The sequence below is a fragment of the Anolis carolinensis genome, chromosome 3, assembly GCF_035594765.1.
Source record: "Anolis carolinensis isolate JA03-04 chromosome 3, rAnoCar3.1.pri, whole genome shotgun sequence".
NCBI classification, from domain to species: domain Eukaryota; kingdom Metazoa; phylum Chordata; class Lepidosauria; order Squamata; family Dactyloidae; genus Anolis; species Anolis carolinensis.
In genome coordinates, this window is record NC_085843.1 from 225,355,700 (window position 1) to 225,373,103 (window position 17,404).

A 17,404-nucleotide genomic window follows, 5' to 3' on the forward strand; every position below is an offset into this window, starting at 1 on the left:
TTCTGTGCTGTAGTTGGGCGTGACAATAGTTTCAGTGAACTTTTGGCTGGAGTTAAGCCGGATTATCAGACAGGATAATCCAGATTATTTTCTGTTTCCGCATTTTTTGAAGCAAAGACAATTACTTTTACTAGGAACACTGAAGTTAAGTGTTCCTAGGTTCAGAATATCATTTATTAAACGTTTGTTATCTTTACTCTCTGTGTGTGGCCTTTTAAGAGGTGTCTGTGTCATGACACCAATTTTTCAGAAAGAGATAATGAGGCCCTCACCTTTTGTCACTTTTTTTGTGTCAGGAGCGACTTGAGAAACTGCTTCTGGTGAGAGAATTGGCCATCTGCAAGGATGTTGCCCAGGGGACGCCTGGATGTTTTTACCATCCTTGTGGAAGGCTTCTCTTGTGTCCCCGCATGGAGCTGGAGCTGATAGAGGGAGCTCATCCGTGCTCTCCCCGGGTTAGATTCAAACCGGCAACCTTCAGGTCAGCAACCCTTCAAGTCATCACTCCTGCTGGCACAAGGGTTTAACCCGCTGTGCCACCAGGGGCTCCACCTTGTCACTGACATGCAGCCAACAGAAATCCTTCGAGCAAATGTGGTCCTTAAGAAGTATCCCACTTCTACCCCAAGATAAATCTAACTCCCATCTATTCTTGAAATAATTTGCTTTGACAATAAATGCTAAATGGTTTCAATTGCAAAATGGGTTGAAGATTTGAAATTATTGCCAATTGTTTATATTGCTACTCCCTTTTTGAAAAGGACATGGTCTTTAAAATGGTGGGCAGGAACCAAAAGTCTTCTGATGAAATCCAGTAAAACAAAGAGCAAACCCCTCAAACCAGCATGTTATCCCAAGTTACGTTGAAATCCATTTGAGGTGATAGTGAAGTGATTCAAAACTAAGAAGTGACACATTTTGTGTGAGCTGAGACTTTTCTCCTACGGAAGGCATTTCCTGGACCAGGCAAGCCCTACAAGCTGAAGTCTGGCACAATGCTCTTCATTTTTTTTATCGTGTCAGAAGCAACTTGAGAACATACTGCAAGTTGCTTCTGGTATGAGAGAATTGGCCGTCTACAGAAACGTTGCTAGGAGACACTCAGATGTGTTATCATCCTGCTGGGAGACTTCTCTGATGTCTCAGCAAGATAGAGCTGGCAGATGGGAGCCTACCCCATCTCACGGACTCAAACCAGAAACCTTCAGGTCAGCAACCCAACCTTCAGGTCAGTGGTCCAGCCAGATTTTCATGAGATGATCTGATGCATGTATGTAATCCACAAAGCAAAATGTTCAATTTTATTATTTTACAACTTTATTGTTTAAAAGTCTGTATTCACATTCACAAGTTTTCCAGGCAGTTATTGCCATTTCCCATATTTAGGAAAATATGATGCAACAAACAGCAAAACATAAGAGACACAAAAACTGGATATACTGCTGAATTAAGTTATCCAGAACTGCAACATGGAAAAAAAATCAACACATAAAGCCACACAGCATTTGAGGAGACCACACAGCACACAAGAATGTTAACACTTCATTAAGGAAGGAGCATTGTTGGCAAAAGGCTCTTCCAGCCACAATCTTTTTCACCAGAACTTTTCCAGAAATTCAAATTATTGCACAAGAATCCACTGGATAAATAAATATGTGCGTTTCCCAAGATATTTCTTAACACAACCAATCACTATGGGATTGCCTCTGCATTTGTGTTCTGAGCCACGAGTCTGCAAAAATGGTATGAAGACACAATATGGTAATTTCTGCAGACTCCTGGCTCAAAGGTGTTATTGGTTCTAGGTGTGCCAAATTCAACACACAGAATATTCCCATGTTTTGCAAAATCCACCTTGGTCTTTCCAATCCTAGCTGCTATGAATGAAATAAGCATAGCAAATTGTGTGAACAACGTTGCCCTTGAGATGCTTTTGGCCTGCTACTTATATAATGCCTCACTACTAGCTAAGTTGGCTAAAGCTAATGGCAGTTGAATCTCCCCTCCAAAAAAAAGGAGATCATCACAGTGGTCTATCCTTTGTGTATGTTATCAATCCATCTTTCAAGTACCTGGGAGCGTTCAAACATCACACTCCTTACCAACAGAGTTTTACTTGCATTACTTACCAAATAGAACAAGATGGGGACAAACCCAGAGTCTGTCATTACATCTAGCTATTAAGGCATCTAGAGATGCCAGCATTTCTAAATGCACTGTTTGCAGGACAAATTTATAGTTATCTCCCTATGGACTGAAGGTAAGTAGAAAACAAACTTATTTGAAACCATTTAGGACTGTTATCCAAATTAATGAAATTTAAGCCAGGCATGACTTGTTCTACTTGCAGTATTAAAACTAAATCCAATCCAACTACTTAATTTTTATATGACCAAAATATTTTAGACAGATCCTTAAAACAGAGGACCTTCACATAGTTTTTTGGACATATTTTGTGTAGATCTGCTTTACAGTCTGTTACCCTAACACAGAAAGTAACTCAGTCCCAGGGAAGGGTGGACAGCAATAAGTGATATAGGACTTGTGGATGTGAAGAAAAGGATTTTTTTATTCCCAGTTTCAAATCCACTTGTCTCTTACAGCACATGACATTAAAAAAAGAACCCACACAAACAAGAAGGCAAAGGTTCAAGTTTTGTGCCACTACGAAAGATGTCAGGCTTTGCTTCTCTTGTACATTGTGCTTCTCATTATAGCTTTGCTCTCCTGATACAGCTGTTTATTGCTTGCACTTTAAAACAAGGCTATGATTTTGGGAGAGAGAGGGAAGCATGAGCTTAGAAGCAACTGGATAATCTGAGTGACTTTTTAAAAATGTGGTTCTATACTCCAGCATGGTCTGGAAATACAGTAGTGGATGCACAGACATTCCAGAAATCATTTTAAATAACCTTGAAAATGTACACATTTTCTTTTATTAATGACATTCACTCTTTTGAAAAGCTTGACCTACGTGAGCTAAATATGTATTCATAACCATAATGAATAGTAGCTGAAGTGGAGGAAGAATAGCTTAAAGAGTTCAAACTAAAATCCTAGGATAAGATGAGCTGAAAAGCAGGAGTTAGCTGGACAGCTTGAAATGGCATAGCTAACCCAAGCTGAAATGTATTGAACCATGACTCCATGCCAATGTAAAACCACATATTCTCTTCCTGCTGTGGGCAGTCACCTCAAAGTTTCTAGTTCTGGATGAAATATGATGCAGATGAAATGTTTTCACAATAGTCTTTCTGCCAAGTTCATGGGACTGTGTTGTCCCTGGTTCCCAAGATGGTCCAGCAGGGTGACGTCGCAGTGATTGGATTCAGTTTCAGCTGATGGACCGGTGAGTGAAGGGGCACAGAATTCAAAACTGAGGTAGGAAATGCAAAACAGGAGCCTTCAAAACTTTTGCTCCGAGTCAGCTCTTCAGCAAAAAAAGACACGGCATCCCTTTTGCAAGAAGAGACAGAAGGGCTTGGCGTTGAGGAGAGTATTTCTGCTTCGTACTGAAGGAGCTGGCCCATGAAGCCAAAGTTTGGGGAGATCAGACTCCGACGTTGTTTGATGTAATCAAAGGCTTCCTCCAATCGGAATTTTTTCATTTTCATGAGATACGCCATGCAGATCGTGGGAGAGCGGGAAATGCCAGCTTCACAGTGTACCAAGATTTTGCCTCCTTCGCGTCTAGTGCAGTCTGGAGAAATAAACAGTAAAATGCTTGATGAGGGTTGTTGTCATTACAAGGCGTGGATACTCATAGTAATGATAGTCTATCATTATGCAAATGATTTTCTAAATCCGATTTCCCAACTCATTTCATACAGAGGTTGTGTGCACACCATGAAATCAGAAATGGAGTTTTATTTCATTTGCACACTTTATCCCATTAGAACGCTGGTTAACCCACTTGTATTATATGGCTGCTATGATACATCTTAAATGAACACCAGTGTTAGCCATTTTAATATAATTGTATCTTAATTGCTTTTAGGGTATATGTTGTAATGTTCATTCATGTTTTATTTTACTATGTCTTACTGGATTGCTTTGGTTTATTTTCACTTCAATGCTTAATTCTTTTGTTGTAAGTTTATTGTTCTGTGCATTATCTTGTATTATATTGATGTGTGTGTACTTTTTTGAGGCACTTAATGTTTGCCTTTTTGTTTGTGTGTGTAAACTATGCTGGGTCCCTTCAGGGAGAGAGGGCGGTCTAGAAATTATTATTATTATTACTACTACTACTACTACTACTATTATTATATTGTTATTTCAGCAAGCCAGAAAATGAATTTCACTTTTTGGCATTTACCAGTAGGTAAGTAGGTAGTGGCAAAAATAAGAGCTTTCCTTTCCCCACTGCAGCAGGAGAGAACAAATACTACAAAGCACATCTAGCATCCTTTCAGAAGCAGCACAGCAGTAAAAGGTGTGGGTGTACTGCACACTTCCTTTAATGACATGAGACATATGAACTTTTCTGGTTGGCTCAGAGCATGAACAGTGGTACTTTTTGTGCCCACCTTGTGGGCTTTTTTAGTAGGCACTCAGCATGGGTTTGAAGCAGGGATGTCAAGTCCCGGGTTGCTGGGGTTTCCACCACAAAGTGCACAATAAACGAGTCTTAAATCTCTAATTACAACCCATGATAAGTGGTACTTGGACTGAAGTCAGGCTATAAATGGCTTAGGCAGAAGTACAATTTTACGCAATGGGAGGCCTCAAGGTTACTCACACAATTCAATGATTGTTACAAGATTAAAAAGAAATTGCAGAAAATAAGCTTCTTGGGCATGGAAAATAGAACTTGCCCTAATTTTGCTATCTTGAGAAATGAATGTTCAGGTTTTGCTTTACTGTCAAACAGTTATTAGATGGACACAGTATGAGGTATTCTACTCAGCATCATTTAACTTTGTTGTTGTGTCACTACCAAGTTCTTTTCAAAATGGTTAATTGTACCATCTATAAGAAGCCTTTGATGTGCTTGGTAGGTTTTGGTCAACAAGACTCATCAGGCCCAGCCAACCTGGCAATGGTCAGACATTGTGGCAGATGTAATCAAAACATCTGGAGGGCACCAGATGAAGGAAAACTGATATATCAGACCCCAGGTTTAAAAGCAAATGCATTACTACAGAGTTTGCGAAACATGAACAAGCATTAAAATATTTGTACTCTAAGTGTATCCAGTAATCTTCACAACCCTGCCAGATAGGTCACTTTAATATTCTGATACTGGAGATAAGAAATCCAGGCAGAGGGAAGCAATCTAGCAAGTTCATGATAGTAATTAGATTTCACTCTTCAGTTTCCTAATTCACAGCTCTGAACTTTAGTCTTTATATCAGTGCAATCAAATACAGCTCTCAAGATGTTAGGAATTAAGATCCAACATCTCCCATCTTGGATATGCTGCCTTATTTATTTGCAACATTTATATCCCGCCCTTCTCACCCTGAAGGGGACCTTAGGGCAGCTTACAAGTTAAATGTACATACAATATATTATTAGCATAGCACAATAAAAGCATTATATATTACTACAGTAGAGTCTCACTTATCCAAGCTAAACGGGCCAGCAGAAGCTTGGATAAGTGAATATCTTGGATAATAAGGAGGGATTAAGGAAAAGCCTATTAAACATCAAATTAGGTTATGATTTTACAAATTAAGCACCAAAACTTCATGTTATACAACAAATTTGGCAGAAAAAGTAGTTCAGTATGCAGTAATGTTATGTTGTAATTACTGTATTTACGAATTTAGCACCAAAATATCATGATATATTGAAAACATTGACTAGAAAAATGCCTTGGATAATCCAGAATCTTGGATAAGTGAGCCTTGGATAAGTGAGACTCTACTGTATATTGTTCTATTCTACTATACTGCAATATTATTAGTAATATTATATGTACTATATAATATACAATTATAATTGTGTATTATATTGTATTACATTATATTATCAATATTATATGAATACACAATATGTTATATTATTAGTTTAGCATAATATTAGTATTATACAGTAGAGTCTCACTTATCCAAGCTTCTGGTATCCAAGCCATTTTTGTAGTCAATGTTTTCAATATATCATGATATTTTGGTGCTAAATTTGTAAATACAGTAATTACAACATATCATTACTGCATACTGAACTACTTTTTCTGTCAAATTTGTTGTATAAAATGATGTTTTGGTGCTTAATTTGTAAAATCATAACCTAATTTGATGTTTAACAGGCTTTTCCTTAATCCCTCCTTATTATCCAAGATATTCACTTATCCAAGCTTCTGCTGGCCCGTTTAGCTTGGTTAAGTGAGACTCTACTGTATATTGTTATATTGACACAGGAGACATGGTGGAATGGTGTCTTCTTGGCCCTCCTTCTAATGCAGTGGTTCTCAACCTGGAGTCCCCAGATATTTTTGGCCTTTAAACTCTCAGAAATCCTAGAATTATAGACCAAAAACATATGGGGACCCCAGGTTGAAAACCACTGTACTAATGGGACCTGCACTCCAATGTAGGTTTGGAGAGAGGATTTGCAGAATTCTCAAATCTACTGGATGCTGCATTAGTTTGGAAAGAGCTGGAGTTTTCGTGTGAATGACAATACCACCTCTGGAATCATGCTAACACATTGGTAACACTTTCTTTTGAAAGCCACAATTATATGAAGCACTGATTTTTAAGTTCCTTGTGCCTCATTGTTGCCATTAATGTCCATGAATCAATTACTATTCCTGAATAGTGTTTGAGTAATAGCAGATTTTGGTGACCACAAGTGATGTGAGTATTACCCTTTAAAAAACCCACTTACCAATAAATTCTATTGCCTCCTGGAAGTGTGAGCTGATGTCTGCTGTATGGCTGTCTTCCACAGGAATCCATTTATAGCAGTACTGCCCTGTAAAGGGCTCAGAGCTCTTCCTGGAGACATTCAAGAGCGCAGTGATGTTCAGATTGGCTAAGAACTCATACTTGGAAGCATGGTAGGCACTGCCGAGATACAGGAAAGGCAAGATTTCCACTGGGCCACCCTGGAAAACAAAATAAAAAAAAACCCACATAATTACTGGTGTTGCTTTGTGACATCTCATTTCCTCAGTCAAAGGATTGTAGGGAATCATTTGAGGTGATTTCCAGTCATCACTACAATCAGTGAGAACAGAAAACTAGACAGGAAGCACTTTGCAAAAGATGGCAATTTGTGTCAAGGTGGCGGTTCGGACCTACTGCTATGCTTTTGGTAAAGGAGTCACAGTCTGCTCTTAAAAAGATTTGGATGAGTGGGACTTGCATAGCAACCTTATTGACTAATCCGCTCATGGATGAAAGACTTGAAGCAACCAGGCTATTACCAAATCTTGAGAGCAAGCAAGTCACTGCAGAAAATGAAAAGGCTAATTCATGCTCAGAACACAACAAGCAACTTCCTTTAGCCTCTCTGAGAAATACAGTATATGGGAAAAGAGGGGAAATACCATGCTATTATGCAGCTTTGATTTTAAGCCACTCCTCCAGTCTGTTAGCTGAAGGCTGTTTGTCTGCAAAAATGCATCGCACACTCTGTATTCATTATTTGAAACACGACAAAGATGGATATTGGCTTCTCACCCCCCCTCCCCACATTACCAGACATGAATGAAAAGAGTGAACCACTTAGTTAGTTAGGAAGAGGGTGATGACAGAACAAGCCCCCAAGGAGTCCAAGCGTGGGTGGGATTAGTCATATCTTCCCTGAAACACACCTGATCATATGCTGGCTTGTGTAGGATCCACTGCTTCTCACTGAGGCTGTTGCCACTTCTCTCCGTTTCAGGCTTCTCTTGGGATATAGGCTTTACATCTATACAGAATTCAGGATACTGGGAATAAAAGGTTTCATAACCTCCTGGAAAGAAAGAAAACAAAGAAGAAAACACACATTAGTAGGGTTTTGGGGGCCAGGGAAGTCACTCATTTGTGCAGGCAACCTAATTAAATCTTGAGGTATTCTATGCTTTGTCAAGAGAGGTCTCTGCTAGAGCTAAAGAGCACTCAATTAAGGAAAGACAAGACTAATTTGCACCTCGTTAAGAATAGACTATATCACAAAAGAAAACCAATTGGATCAGTTTCAAATGGTTGCAGCTTTACTCCTTTTACTTAGTACTTTTAAAATAAGATAGCCTCATAATTAGATACATTTAAGGAAATGCTGATAAAGACAGGCTGCTGTGTATTGACTAACTCCTATTCTTCTGCCTTCTGCAAATGAAGCAGAGCTGTTCAATGTCATGAAACTGAATTAAAGCTTATGATGGGCTCAGACAGCAAAATAGCCCCAAATGAGTGGTTTCAGATTATAAAAACACATTTGCAAAAGCTTACAGCACAAAAATACATTTGTTGTGTTCCAAATCAAAGCATGCTATTGATCTAAATAGGAAAACACGCACTTTCAAGTACATCTTTTCTAAACCTTCCAATTCAAACATTATTTATGTTTATATGTCACCCTTCTCCCATCATATGATACAAGCTGAACTCGTGTAGATTCATAGGGGAGGAGGCGATCTCAGAGATAGGCAGGTCCTGAACCATTTAAGGCTTTATAGGTGATAACCTGCACCTTGAATCGGGCCCGGAAACTTATTGGTTATATCAAATCAAACAGCAAATCATCACAATTTAAAAACACACAAACACAAATATAAGAGGAACTACAGCCACTTTGTAAGCAAAAACATGTTTGAAGCACAAAGTCTTTGCCTCAAAATCACAGAATTCTGGTACCATAGGACTCTTAAGTAATAGCGCTCCATGTAGTCATGCTGGCCACATGACCTTGGAGGTGTCTATGGACAACGCCAGCTCTTCGGCTTAGAAATGGAGATGAGCACCAACCCCCACAGTTGGACTTAATGTCAGGGGAAAACCTTTACCTTTACCTTTTTAGTACTACAAGTGTATCTTGCAAAAGATGGTCTAAATATATACTCAAAGTTTCTTAAAGGGATATTGACAGAGGAAATATGCATCTAGGGATCTGCTCTGAAGACATTATCCAAGATATTCCCATAAGACTGTTTAATGAATGTCATTCCAAATGGTATTCTGCTCTGTTAGAATCTACAACACAAGCCTCCAAAATGTCTATCGATCTATGAATGACAGTTCAGGAAACTGAAAGCTGAAAGGGCTACTAAAACACATACCACACAGAGAAAAAAATCCTCTTGAGCAGGCGGGTCAAATTAACTTTCACTAAGGGCCACATCAGACTTATGGTTGCCTTTAAAGGGCTGTTTTATCACTGTAAGACTATAAATGTAACTATGTTGCCTTGGCATCAAAGCCTTGCAAGCCACAGAAAATGACATGGGCAGGCCAGATTCAGCCTGTGGTCCTTGTGTTTAACAGGTGTGCTCTTGAGCATTTCCATGACCAGAATGAACTCTAAGAACCTCAACATCCTCAGGACAAAACCCTGACTGCCTACAAATTGCCTCCCTCTTCAACTTTGCTTTGAAAGGCTTTTAGCCTTTTCTTAACCTCCAGACAGTTCATAGACTGGAGTTTCAAACATGCCATTTAACCATGATATCACTTTTATGTTCCTGAGTTTGGATTTATGCAACCTGCCCACCTCATTGGTTTGGAATGGATAGGTGTGGGCTTAGCAGGTGACTAGTAACTAGAAGCCCTGGGGAATCAGGAGATTTGCAGGCTGTTCTTAAAGATGAGTCACCTCTTCATTAAGCCCTGTAGCTTTCGCTGGCACTCAGACACTTGTTCTCCCCATGAGCTGAACTCTGCTTCTATTAGTTCTGCTAATAGGACATTACTCATCTTGGGTGTGTGTGTGTGTGTGTGAGAGAGAGAGAGAGAGGGAGGGATGTCTCATTTTCATAAGCAGAGATGAAAACTCTAGGCAGAGCAATTACAAATTGGCTGTAGAACAAACTAGATTTTTAAAAAAGACATACAATCAGTCCAATTATTTATTTCATATTAATAGTTTCCTACCCTCATATTAATACAATACCATTTGAGATTTTTTTTTCTGTTAACACCTGTCACGTCTATATTGTCTATAGCTCAAGGGTAGATCTCATAATTATGTGTGTAAAACAAAAAAGTAAATTAATTGAGTGCTTGAATACCAGTTTAGCTTCAGACCCAGGCAAATACAGGCAAGTATTCGGGTTACAAATATCTGACTTCCGAATGAATGTGGATGAGACAGCAGAAATGAGAGAAATCTACCCCCAGTAAAGTAAATTCACTCCCGGAAGAATTATCATGGGGAAAAGGTGTCTCCACTGAAGCTTGATCACCAATCCTTGTTTCCTCAACAAGCCAAATTTTTCAAAATCCAATCATCAAAGGAACAGAAAGTGAGGTGAAATCTTTTGAACAGGGGCACAGATAGCAAAACACCACAGGGATGTTAACCCTTTCCTATGCTATCCAAAGTGTGTTGCGTGTGTGTGTGTGTGTGTGTGTGTGTGTATATATATATATATTGCTGGAGTTACACTTTAAAATGTACCTGTTCCATCTTGCAAAAAAATTCAACTTAAGAATAAACCTACAGAATCAATTGTAACTTGGAGACTACCTCTATGTAAAGGTAAACACAAAACACAACATTTGTCCCCTAGAGATCAGAGCCATTAAATTAACCAAACCTAAAAGATTTCAAAAACTTAGAAAAGGAAAAAAGAAGACAAGAATCATGCCATCCAGCAGTAAAAGTAATTCCCCAAAGTGCAGGACAGGAGCCGCTTATAGTAGCTGTTAGCTGACATGAAGTCTGACTCATGCCTTTATCTCCTTATGACTGCCTGTGTCCAACCCCACTTAGGAACTTCAGAGTATTTACTTATTGCTATGCAGACAAAACCCCTTGGGATAAATCCTCTTACTTTATGGGGGACATCCAGAGAAAGGTAAAACAACAACAACAACAACAACAAAAAAACAGAGCAAGAGTCTGGAGAACAGCAACAGTTTTTGGTTTTGTGACTCAGACACTTTATCAATGCAGCCAGTTTCCAGACGACAAATACAGCCAGTGGCAGAAAATCACTGCATTCTATTTAAGGGTATACATTCAGGCTAAAGCACAATATTTTCTTTCTTTCACATACAGAGAGTTTCCTACAACAGAACATATGTAAATGTTCTTACTCTAAACAAGAACTGGAAGATCAACACCAGTTTCAAAGATAACACCAGGGAAGGCAAAAGTTTGCCCATACCTCCTATATAGTATATACTCATGTATAAGTCTAGAAATTTTAGTCAAAAAAACCTGGGTCGACTTATTTATGGGTCAGTTTGAGTACTGTACCTTAAAACTCTTACCAAAAGGAACCATTCACTTCTGAATAGAGAAGATGAGAGCCTAGTCCAACCCGGCTCTTAAAAAGAACAGTCTCTCTATTTTCTCTACAATTGTGTCATTTCTGGCCTTTTTGAAAACCTGAGCAGGAATGGCTGGCATCTGAATTGCCATTGTTGTTTTTCCCTCTCTGCAAAGTAACCCTCAGCTTATCCATTGGTTACACAAAAGTTCATAATTTTGACTCCCATGACTCAACTTATACATGAGTTTGATTTATACATAAGTGTATACAGTAGTTATTCTGACGGAAACTGGGAGTGGAAAACTCAGAGGAGAGGAATAGCATCCCAAACAATTTAATATTGTGCTGAAGTGCTAAAGTCAAAAACAATCCAACCCTGAACCAAAATGTGAGCATCAAAAGAAGGAATTCCTTATATTGGGTTGCTGTGAGTTTTCCGGGCTGTATGGCCATGTTCCAAAAGCATTTTCTCCTGATGTTTCACCCACATCTATGGCAGGCTTCCTCAGAGGTTGTAAAGTTTGTTAGAAACTAGGCAAGTGAGGTTTAAAAAACTCTAAAATCAGGACAGTAAATAAAGAACACACAAAAACTGGGGAATTCAAGACAAGAAACAATCAAGGCCAGCTAATCACCTCCCAACAAGGATTCCCCCAGGCAGGAAGAAGCCAGGCTTTGAAGCTGCAAGGCTATTCAATTTTAATCAAGGTGGCCAATTGCACCATTCACACTTGCCTTAAGCAGACAAGAGTTCTTTTCTCCCACTCTGGCCCTTCCACAGATATATAAACCCCACTTGCCTAGTTTCCAACAAACCTCCCAAACCCCTGAGGATGCTTACCATAGATGTGGGCAAAATGTCAGGAGAGAACGCTTCTGGAACATGGCTATACAGCCAGGAAAACTCACAGAAACCCAGTGATTCCGGACATGAAAGCCTTTGACAACAAATCCTTATATTGTCTAAATAACTTTTGAGAGGGAAACGCATTAGAAGTCCTGCCTTATGGAGTTTCATTTCACTCATTAAAAACCCCATTTACATTCATCCTCAAAGATGGGACGCACTAGCATACTGGAAAAAGATGCACAAGAACTTGATGAAAATATTTTTAAAAACACAAATTACCTTGTTGGCTCATTAGAAGAGGAAAAATCCAATTATTTTACTACATTTAAAAAACCACGCAATCCACTTAATACCTTTAATGGGATGAACACAGACTTTAAATTAGTCCTCACAAAAAGAATTGCCCCACTGCCACCTCCAAAGAGGCAATGATTTACTTGTTCCTTTGCCGAGTAGGTGTACAACTTATAGAGCAAAGTAGTAGTATATTTAGTAAGCTCCTTAATTTAGTAATTTGCAGAGTGCTGCCCTTTAGGTGGCACTGCTGGGTTTTTACACGAGACTTCCTTTCACTTAAATGCAATCTGGTGTTTTGATAAGAGTTATAATCTTGGTCTCTCCCCATTTCCACATATATTTACCAAAGCTACCAAATTACGCCAGAAAGAGTCAAAGGCAACACTAGAAAAAAAGATCCCAAAATACTGGAATTATGGACACTTATCCACATTAACATGATTAATTAAATTAATACTTCAAGGACATGTTTTATTTTTAAAGAGAAGCTAATCTAGACTGGATACTTTCATTCAGAGTCAACACTTATCATAATTAGCCAACTACAAATGGTAGATTTCAATACCAAGCTAACATATTAAATAGTTTCATTTTCACACTGATTCCACACTTGCAAAACTTTTGGGGGGGGGGAGGGGAGGAGGAAACCCCTCCTTATTGTTCTAACTCAGACATGGCCATAAGAATCTCTAATCTTAAATAAACTTACGGTACATTTCATCTCCAAACATGTACAGACCAAGGACTCACCAGAGTACTATGTTTGGGTTTGTGTTTTGGGCAACCTGAATTGTACCTCCAGAATCCCTTTTTTGGCAAAAAACCAAAAATTAAATTTCTTATCTCTTAAAACCACCTGAGACCAGCAGCAAACCTTTGCAATGGAGTGCAGTAAGCAGCCGGACTTTGAAGCTGCAAGGCTATTCAATGCTAATCAAGGTGACCAATTGCAACATTCACATTTGCCTCCAACAGACAAGAGTTTTTTCTTACACCCTGAATATTTCAGATATATAAATCCCACTTGACTGGTTTTCAACAGACCTCACAACCTGAGGATGCCTGTCATAGATGCAGGCTAAACATCAGGAAAGAATGCTTCTGGAACATGGCCATACAGCCTGGAAAACCCTGTGATTCCGGCCATGAAAGCCTCCGACAGCAGAAGAGTGCAGAAACTTCTATATAATGTAATTTTATGCATTTGCTGGGGTTTGGTTCCAGGGTGACTGTACTTATAAACAATCCCCGGCTCTTGATTTCTGGTTTGATCTGAGTCCAAACCTCAACACCTTTTATGGGGTTTTTAAACAGCCTGATGGGAATTCCCCAGGAGATTCCACTGAAAAGATCAATTCCTGTTTGAGAACAATCCAGCCAGGTCCACTGAACTCTGCACAACTAAAGGCAGCAAAAGCCAAAGCCATTTACTTGTTATCATTCCAAATTTTACTACATTTTTGGGAACTCATTATCATTGTATTAATGTGTTGTCGAAAGCTTTCATAGGCAGAATCAATGGGTTGCTGTGAGGTTTCCAGGCTGTATGGTCATGTTCCAGAAACATTCTCTCCTGAGCTGATCCAACCAGAGAAGTCAGCCATAGCAAAGCACTTGATGAACCAACCTGGACACAGCATATTATTTGAGAACATAAAAATGCTGGACCACGCCAACAACTATCATGTCAGACTACACAGAGAAGCGACTGAAATGCACAAGCATGTGGACAACTTTAACTGAAAGGAGGAAAATGAACAAAATCTGGCCACCGGTATTTTTAAAATTCTAAAATCAGGACAGTAAATTAAAAACAACACCCAGAAAACAGAGGAATTCCAGACATTAATCAATCAGAGCCAGCTAACACCTCCCAACAAAGGATTCCACCAGGCAGGAAGTAGCCAGGCCTTGAAGATGCAAGGCTTTTCAATACTAATCAAGGCGATACATTGCAACATTCACACTTGCCTCAAACAAACAAGTGTTATTTCTCCCACCCTGGACCTTCCACAGATATATAAACCCTACTTGCCTAGTTTCCAACAGACCTTACAACCTCTGAGGATGCTTGTCATAGATGCAGGTGAAACGTCAGGAGAGAATACTTCTGGAACATGGTCATAAAGCCCAGAAAACTCACAGCAACCCAACACTGTATTATTTCGAAGGCATTATTATTAAACCCATTTGACCATAGCCGGGAGGGCATTACATTTTGGCTGAGACCTCTCCCTACAGTCAGGATGTGGCTTCTCCCTTTTCACACCCCTTTGGTTGCTAGCCTTGGGCAGGGTTCAGATGCATCCTCACTGCAGATAGAACTAAGGCTATGGAATCGTGGGAGTTGCAGTTTGGCAAAGCACCAGCCCCCTTGAGCAGAAAAGAGAGATCGTGTGAAATTACAACTCCTGGGAACCAATGCACCCTTGACGAGAAACCACGTAAACTACAACTCCCAGGATGCGATGCACCCGAGGCGAGAGACCCTGTAAAGTAAACTACAACTCCCAGGATGCCCCCGAGACTAGAGACCCTGTGAAACTACAAATTACCAAGATCCAATGCACTCAAGGCTAGGTAAAGGTTTCCCCTGACGTTAAGTCCAGTCGTGTCCGACTCTGGGGGTTGGTGCTCATCTCCATTTCTAAGCCGAAGAGCCGGCATTGTCCATAGACACCTCCAAGGTCATGTGGCCGGCATGACTGCATGGAACGCCGGTTACCTTCCCGCCGGAGCGGTACCTATTGATCTACTTACATTTGCGTGTTTTCGAACTGCTGGGTTGGCAGAAGCCGGAGCTAACTGCGGGCGCTCACTCCGCTCCCCGGATTTGAACCTGGGGCCTTTCAGTCTGCAAGTTCAGCAGCTCAGCGCTTTAACACACCGAGCCACCGAAGGCTAGAGACCCCGTAAACTACAACTCCCAGGAAGAGATACACCCGAAGCTAGATACCAAAATTGCCAACTCCAAGGATCTCATCGCATTGCGTGTTAAACCGCATTCATGATATAGTACAGGCTAGCACTCAAGGCTGTAGACCTTGTAAAACTACAACTCCCGGGATGCCGTAGCGTTGCACCAAAACAATAATAGCACAGATATGCAGTCAAGGCTGCAGACCCCGTAAAATGACAACTCCCGGGATCCCATGGCATTGAAACCTTCCCAAGTAGGGTCAAAACAAATTCAAGAGATGCACTCAAGTGTATAGATTTCAGGTAAATGCAAACTTGGGGCCCGCTGGGTGTTTGGGACTCCAACTCCCGCCATTCCTAACAGCCTCAGGCCCTTTCCTTTCCCCCCTCAGCCGCTTAAGCGGCTGAGGGGGAAAAGGAAGGGGCCTGAGGCTGTTAGGAATGGCGGGAGTTGGAGTCCCAAACACCTAGCGGGTCCCAAGTTTGCCTTTGCCTGCTGGAGACCTTGCAAAGCTACTCCTCCTCCTAGGACTGGCCTTACCTTTGAGGAAGCAGACCTTGGCGCCGGGCTCGGGCAAGGCGGCCAGGAGGGTGTTGAGGACGATCTGGGCCGTGGAGCCGCCCTTGAGCTTGCGCCAGTGCCGCGTGCCTTGGTCGAGGACCACCACCGCCTTGAGCCGCTGCGCTTGTGCTGCTGCTGCTTCGTCCTCTTCCTCCTCCTCTTCGGCCTCGCGCCCCAGGAGCAGCCTGCCTCGCGCCGCCTCGTCCGGGACGGCGAAGTGCAAAGGGACGGCGCCCCCGCGAGCCCGGCGCAGCACCACCGAGTTGAGGTTCACGTTGAGCGAACCCCGCAAACAAGAGGCCGCAAAGGACAAGTACGGCCGGCAGTCCAGCACCAGGCAGCGCGCCGCCTCTTTCCGCACCAGCCTCCGGAGCTGCCGGGAGCTCAGCGCCGTCACCTTCATCTTCCAACACCTTCTCGTCTCTGCTTCCCTTTGCGTTCCCCTTCTGGGGCTTTTAAACAGCGCCCCTCCCTTCCCGCCCTCCGCGCATGCGCTTTGGTGGCCCCGAGCAGGGGGATTCCTTTCCTGCTGTTGAATGAACGAACGAACGCCGCCCGGCGGTGTCCATATAAGGCGAGTGACGTCACCGCCTCGGCACGCCCCTTTCTCCCTAGCCACGCCCCCCGTGGAGGAGATTTCCCCCTCCTCTCCTGCTCAGGAAAGGGCCCTGAGTCAGACTTCTCGAAGGAAAGGAAGTTGAAGCAGGGCTCAGACATTTCTCCAGTCACCAGAAAAGCCCTCCTGACACTCACCCCATCACTAGTTTCCGTCGGGCGTACTAATGGTGCAAGGGCGGAAGTGGTGGGAGCAGAAAAGCATCTCTTTAGGCATAGGAAAACGTGGGCCCTCCAGGGGTTTTGGACTCCAACTCCCACAGTTCCTAACAGCCTACAAAGTAAAGACTATGTAAAGATTTATGTAAAAATATTTTACATAAGATTTGTGCTACATTAGAACAGTAAAGACAAATATCACTTAAGTAAAACAAATATTAAATAGCCACAAAATAAGGTGTAAACCAGTGGTTCCCAAACTTTATTTGGCCTACTGCCCCCTTTCCAGAAAAAATATTACTTCGCACCCCCTGGAAATTATTATTTTTTTAAATTTTAATAGCAATTAAATAGAAAGATATAGGTATGAATATTTCTACCTTTTTCGTAAAATATAGTAAAGAAAGGTGTAAATTAGAAACATTGAAGTTTGAAATTATGAAACTATTTTTTGAACTCAGAATAGAAAGGTAATACAAAAAAAGTTAAAACATTCAAAATAATCTTAATGAAAAGGATGAACCTGGTATGCTGCTACCAATTTAATAATCCTTGGCTCCATTTTCGTCAGCAGTAATCTTAAATCACCGAGTGATTTAAATGCACCTGTGGCCATCACCGCCCCCCTGGA

At 41.1% G+C, this 17,404-nt stretch overlaps 1 protein-coding gene across 1 annotated transcript; it reads right to left on the reverse strand.

Moving 5' to 3' along the window:
* Positions 1 to 1,294: 1,294 nt before the first annotated feature.
* Positions 1,295 to 16,514, reverse strand: dusp5 (dual specificity phosphatase 5). Its single transcript, XM_003218501.4, has 4 exons — positions 15,979 to 16,514; positions 7,766 to 7,908; positions 6,835 to 7,054; positions 1,295 to 3,700 (listed from the first exon to the last, which is right to left on the reverse strand). The coding sequence occupies exons 1-4, from the start codon at positions 16,400 to 16,402 to the stop codon at positions 3,264 to 3,266; spliced, it is 1,224 nt and encodes a 407-aa protein (XP_003218549.1). The 5' UTR covers positions 16,403 to 16,514; the 3' UTR covers positions 1,295 to 3,263.
* Positions 16,515 to 17,404: the final 890 nt, after the last annotated feature.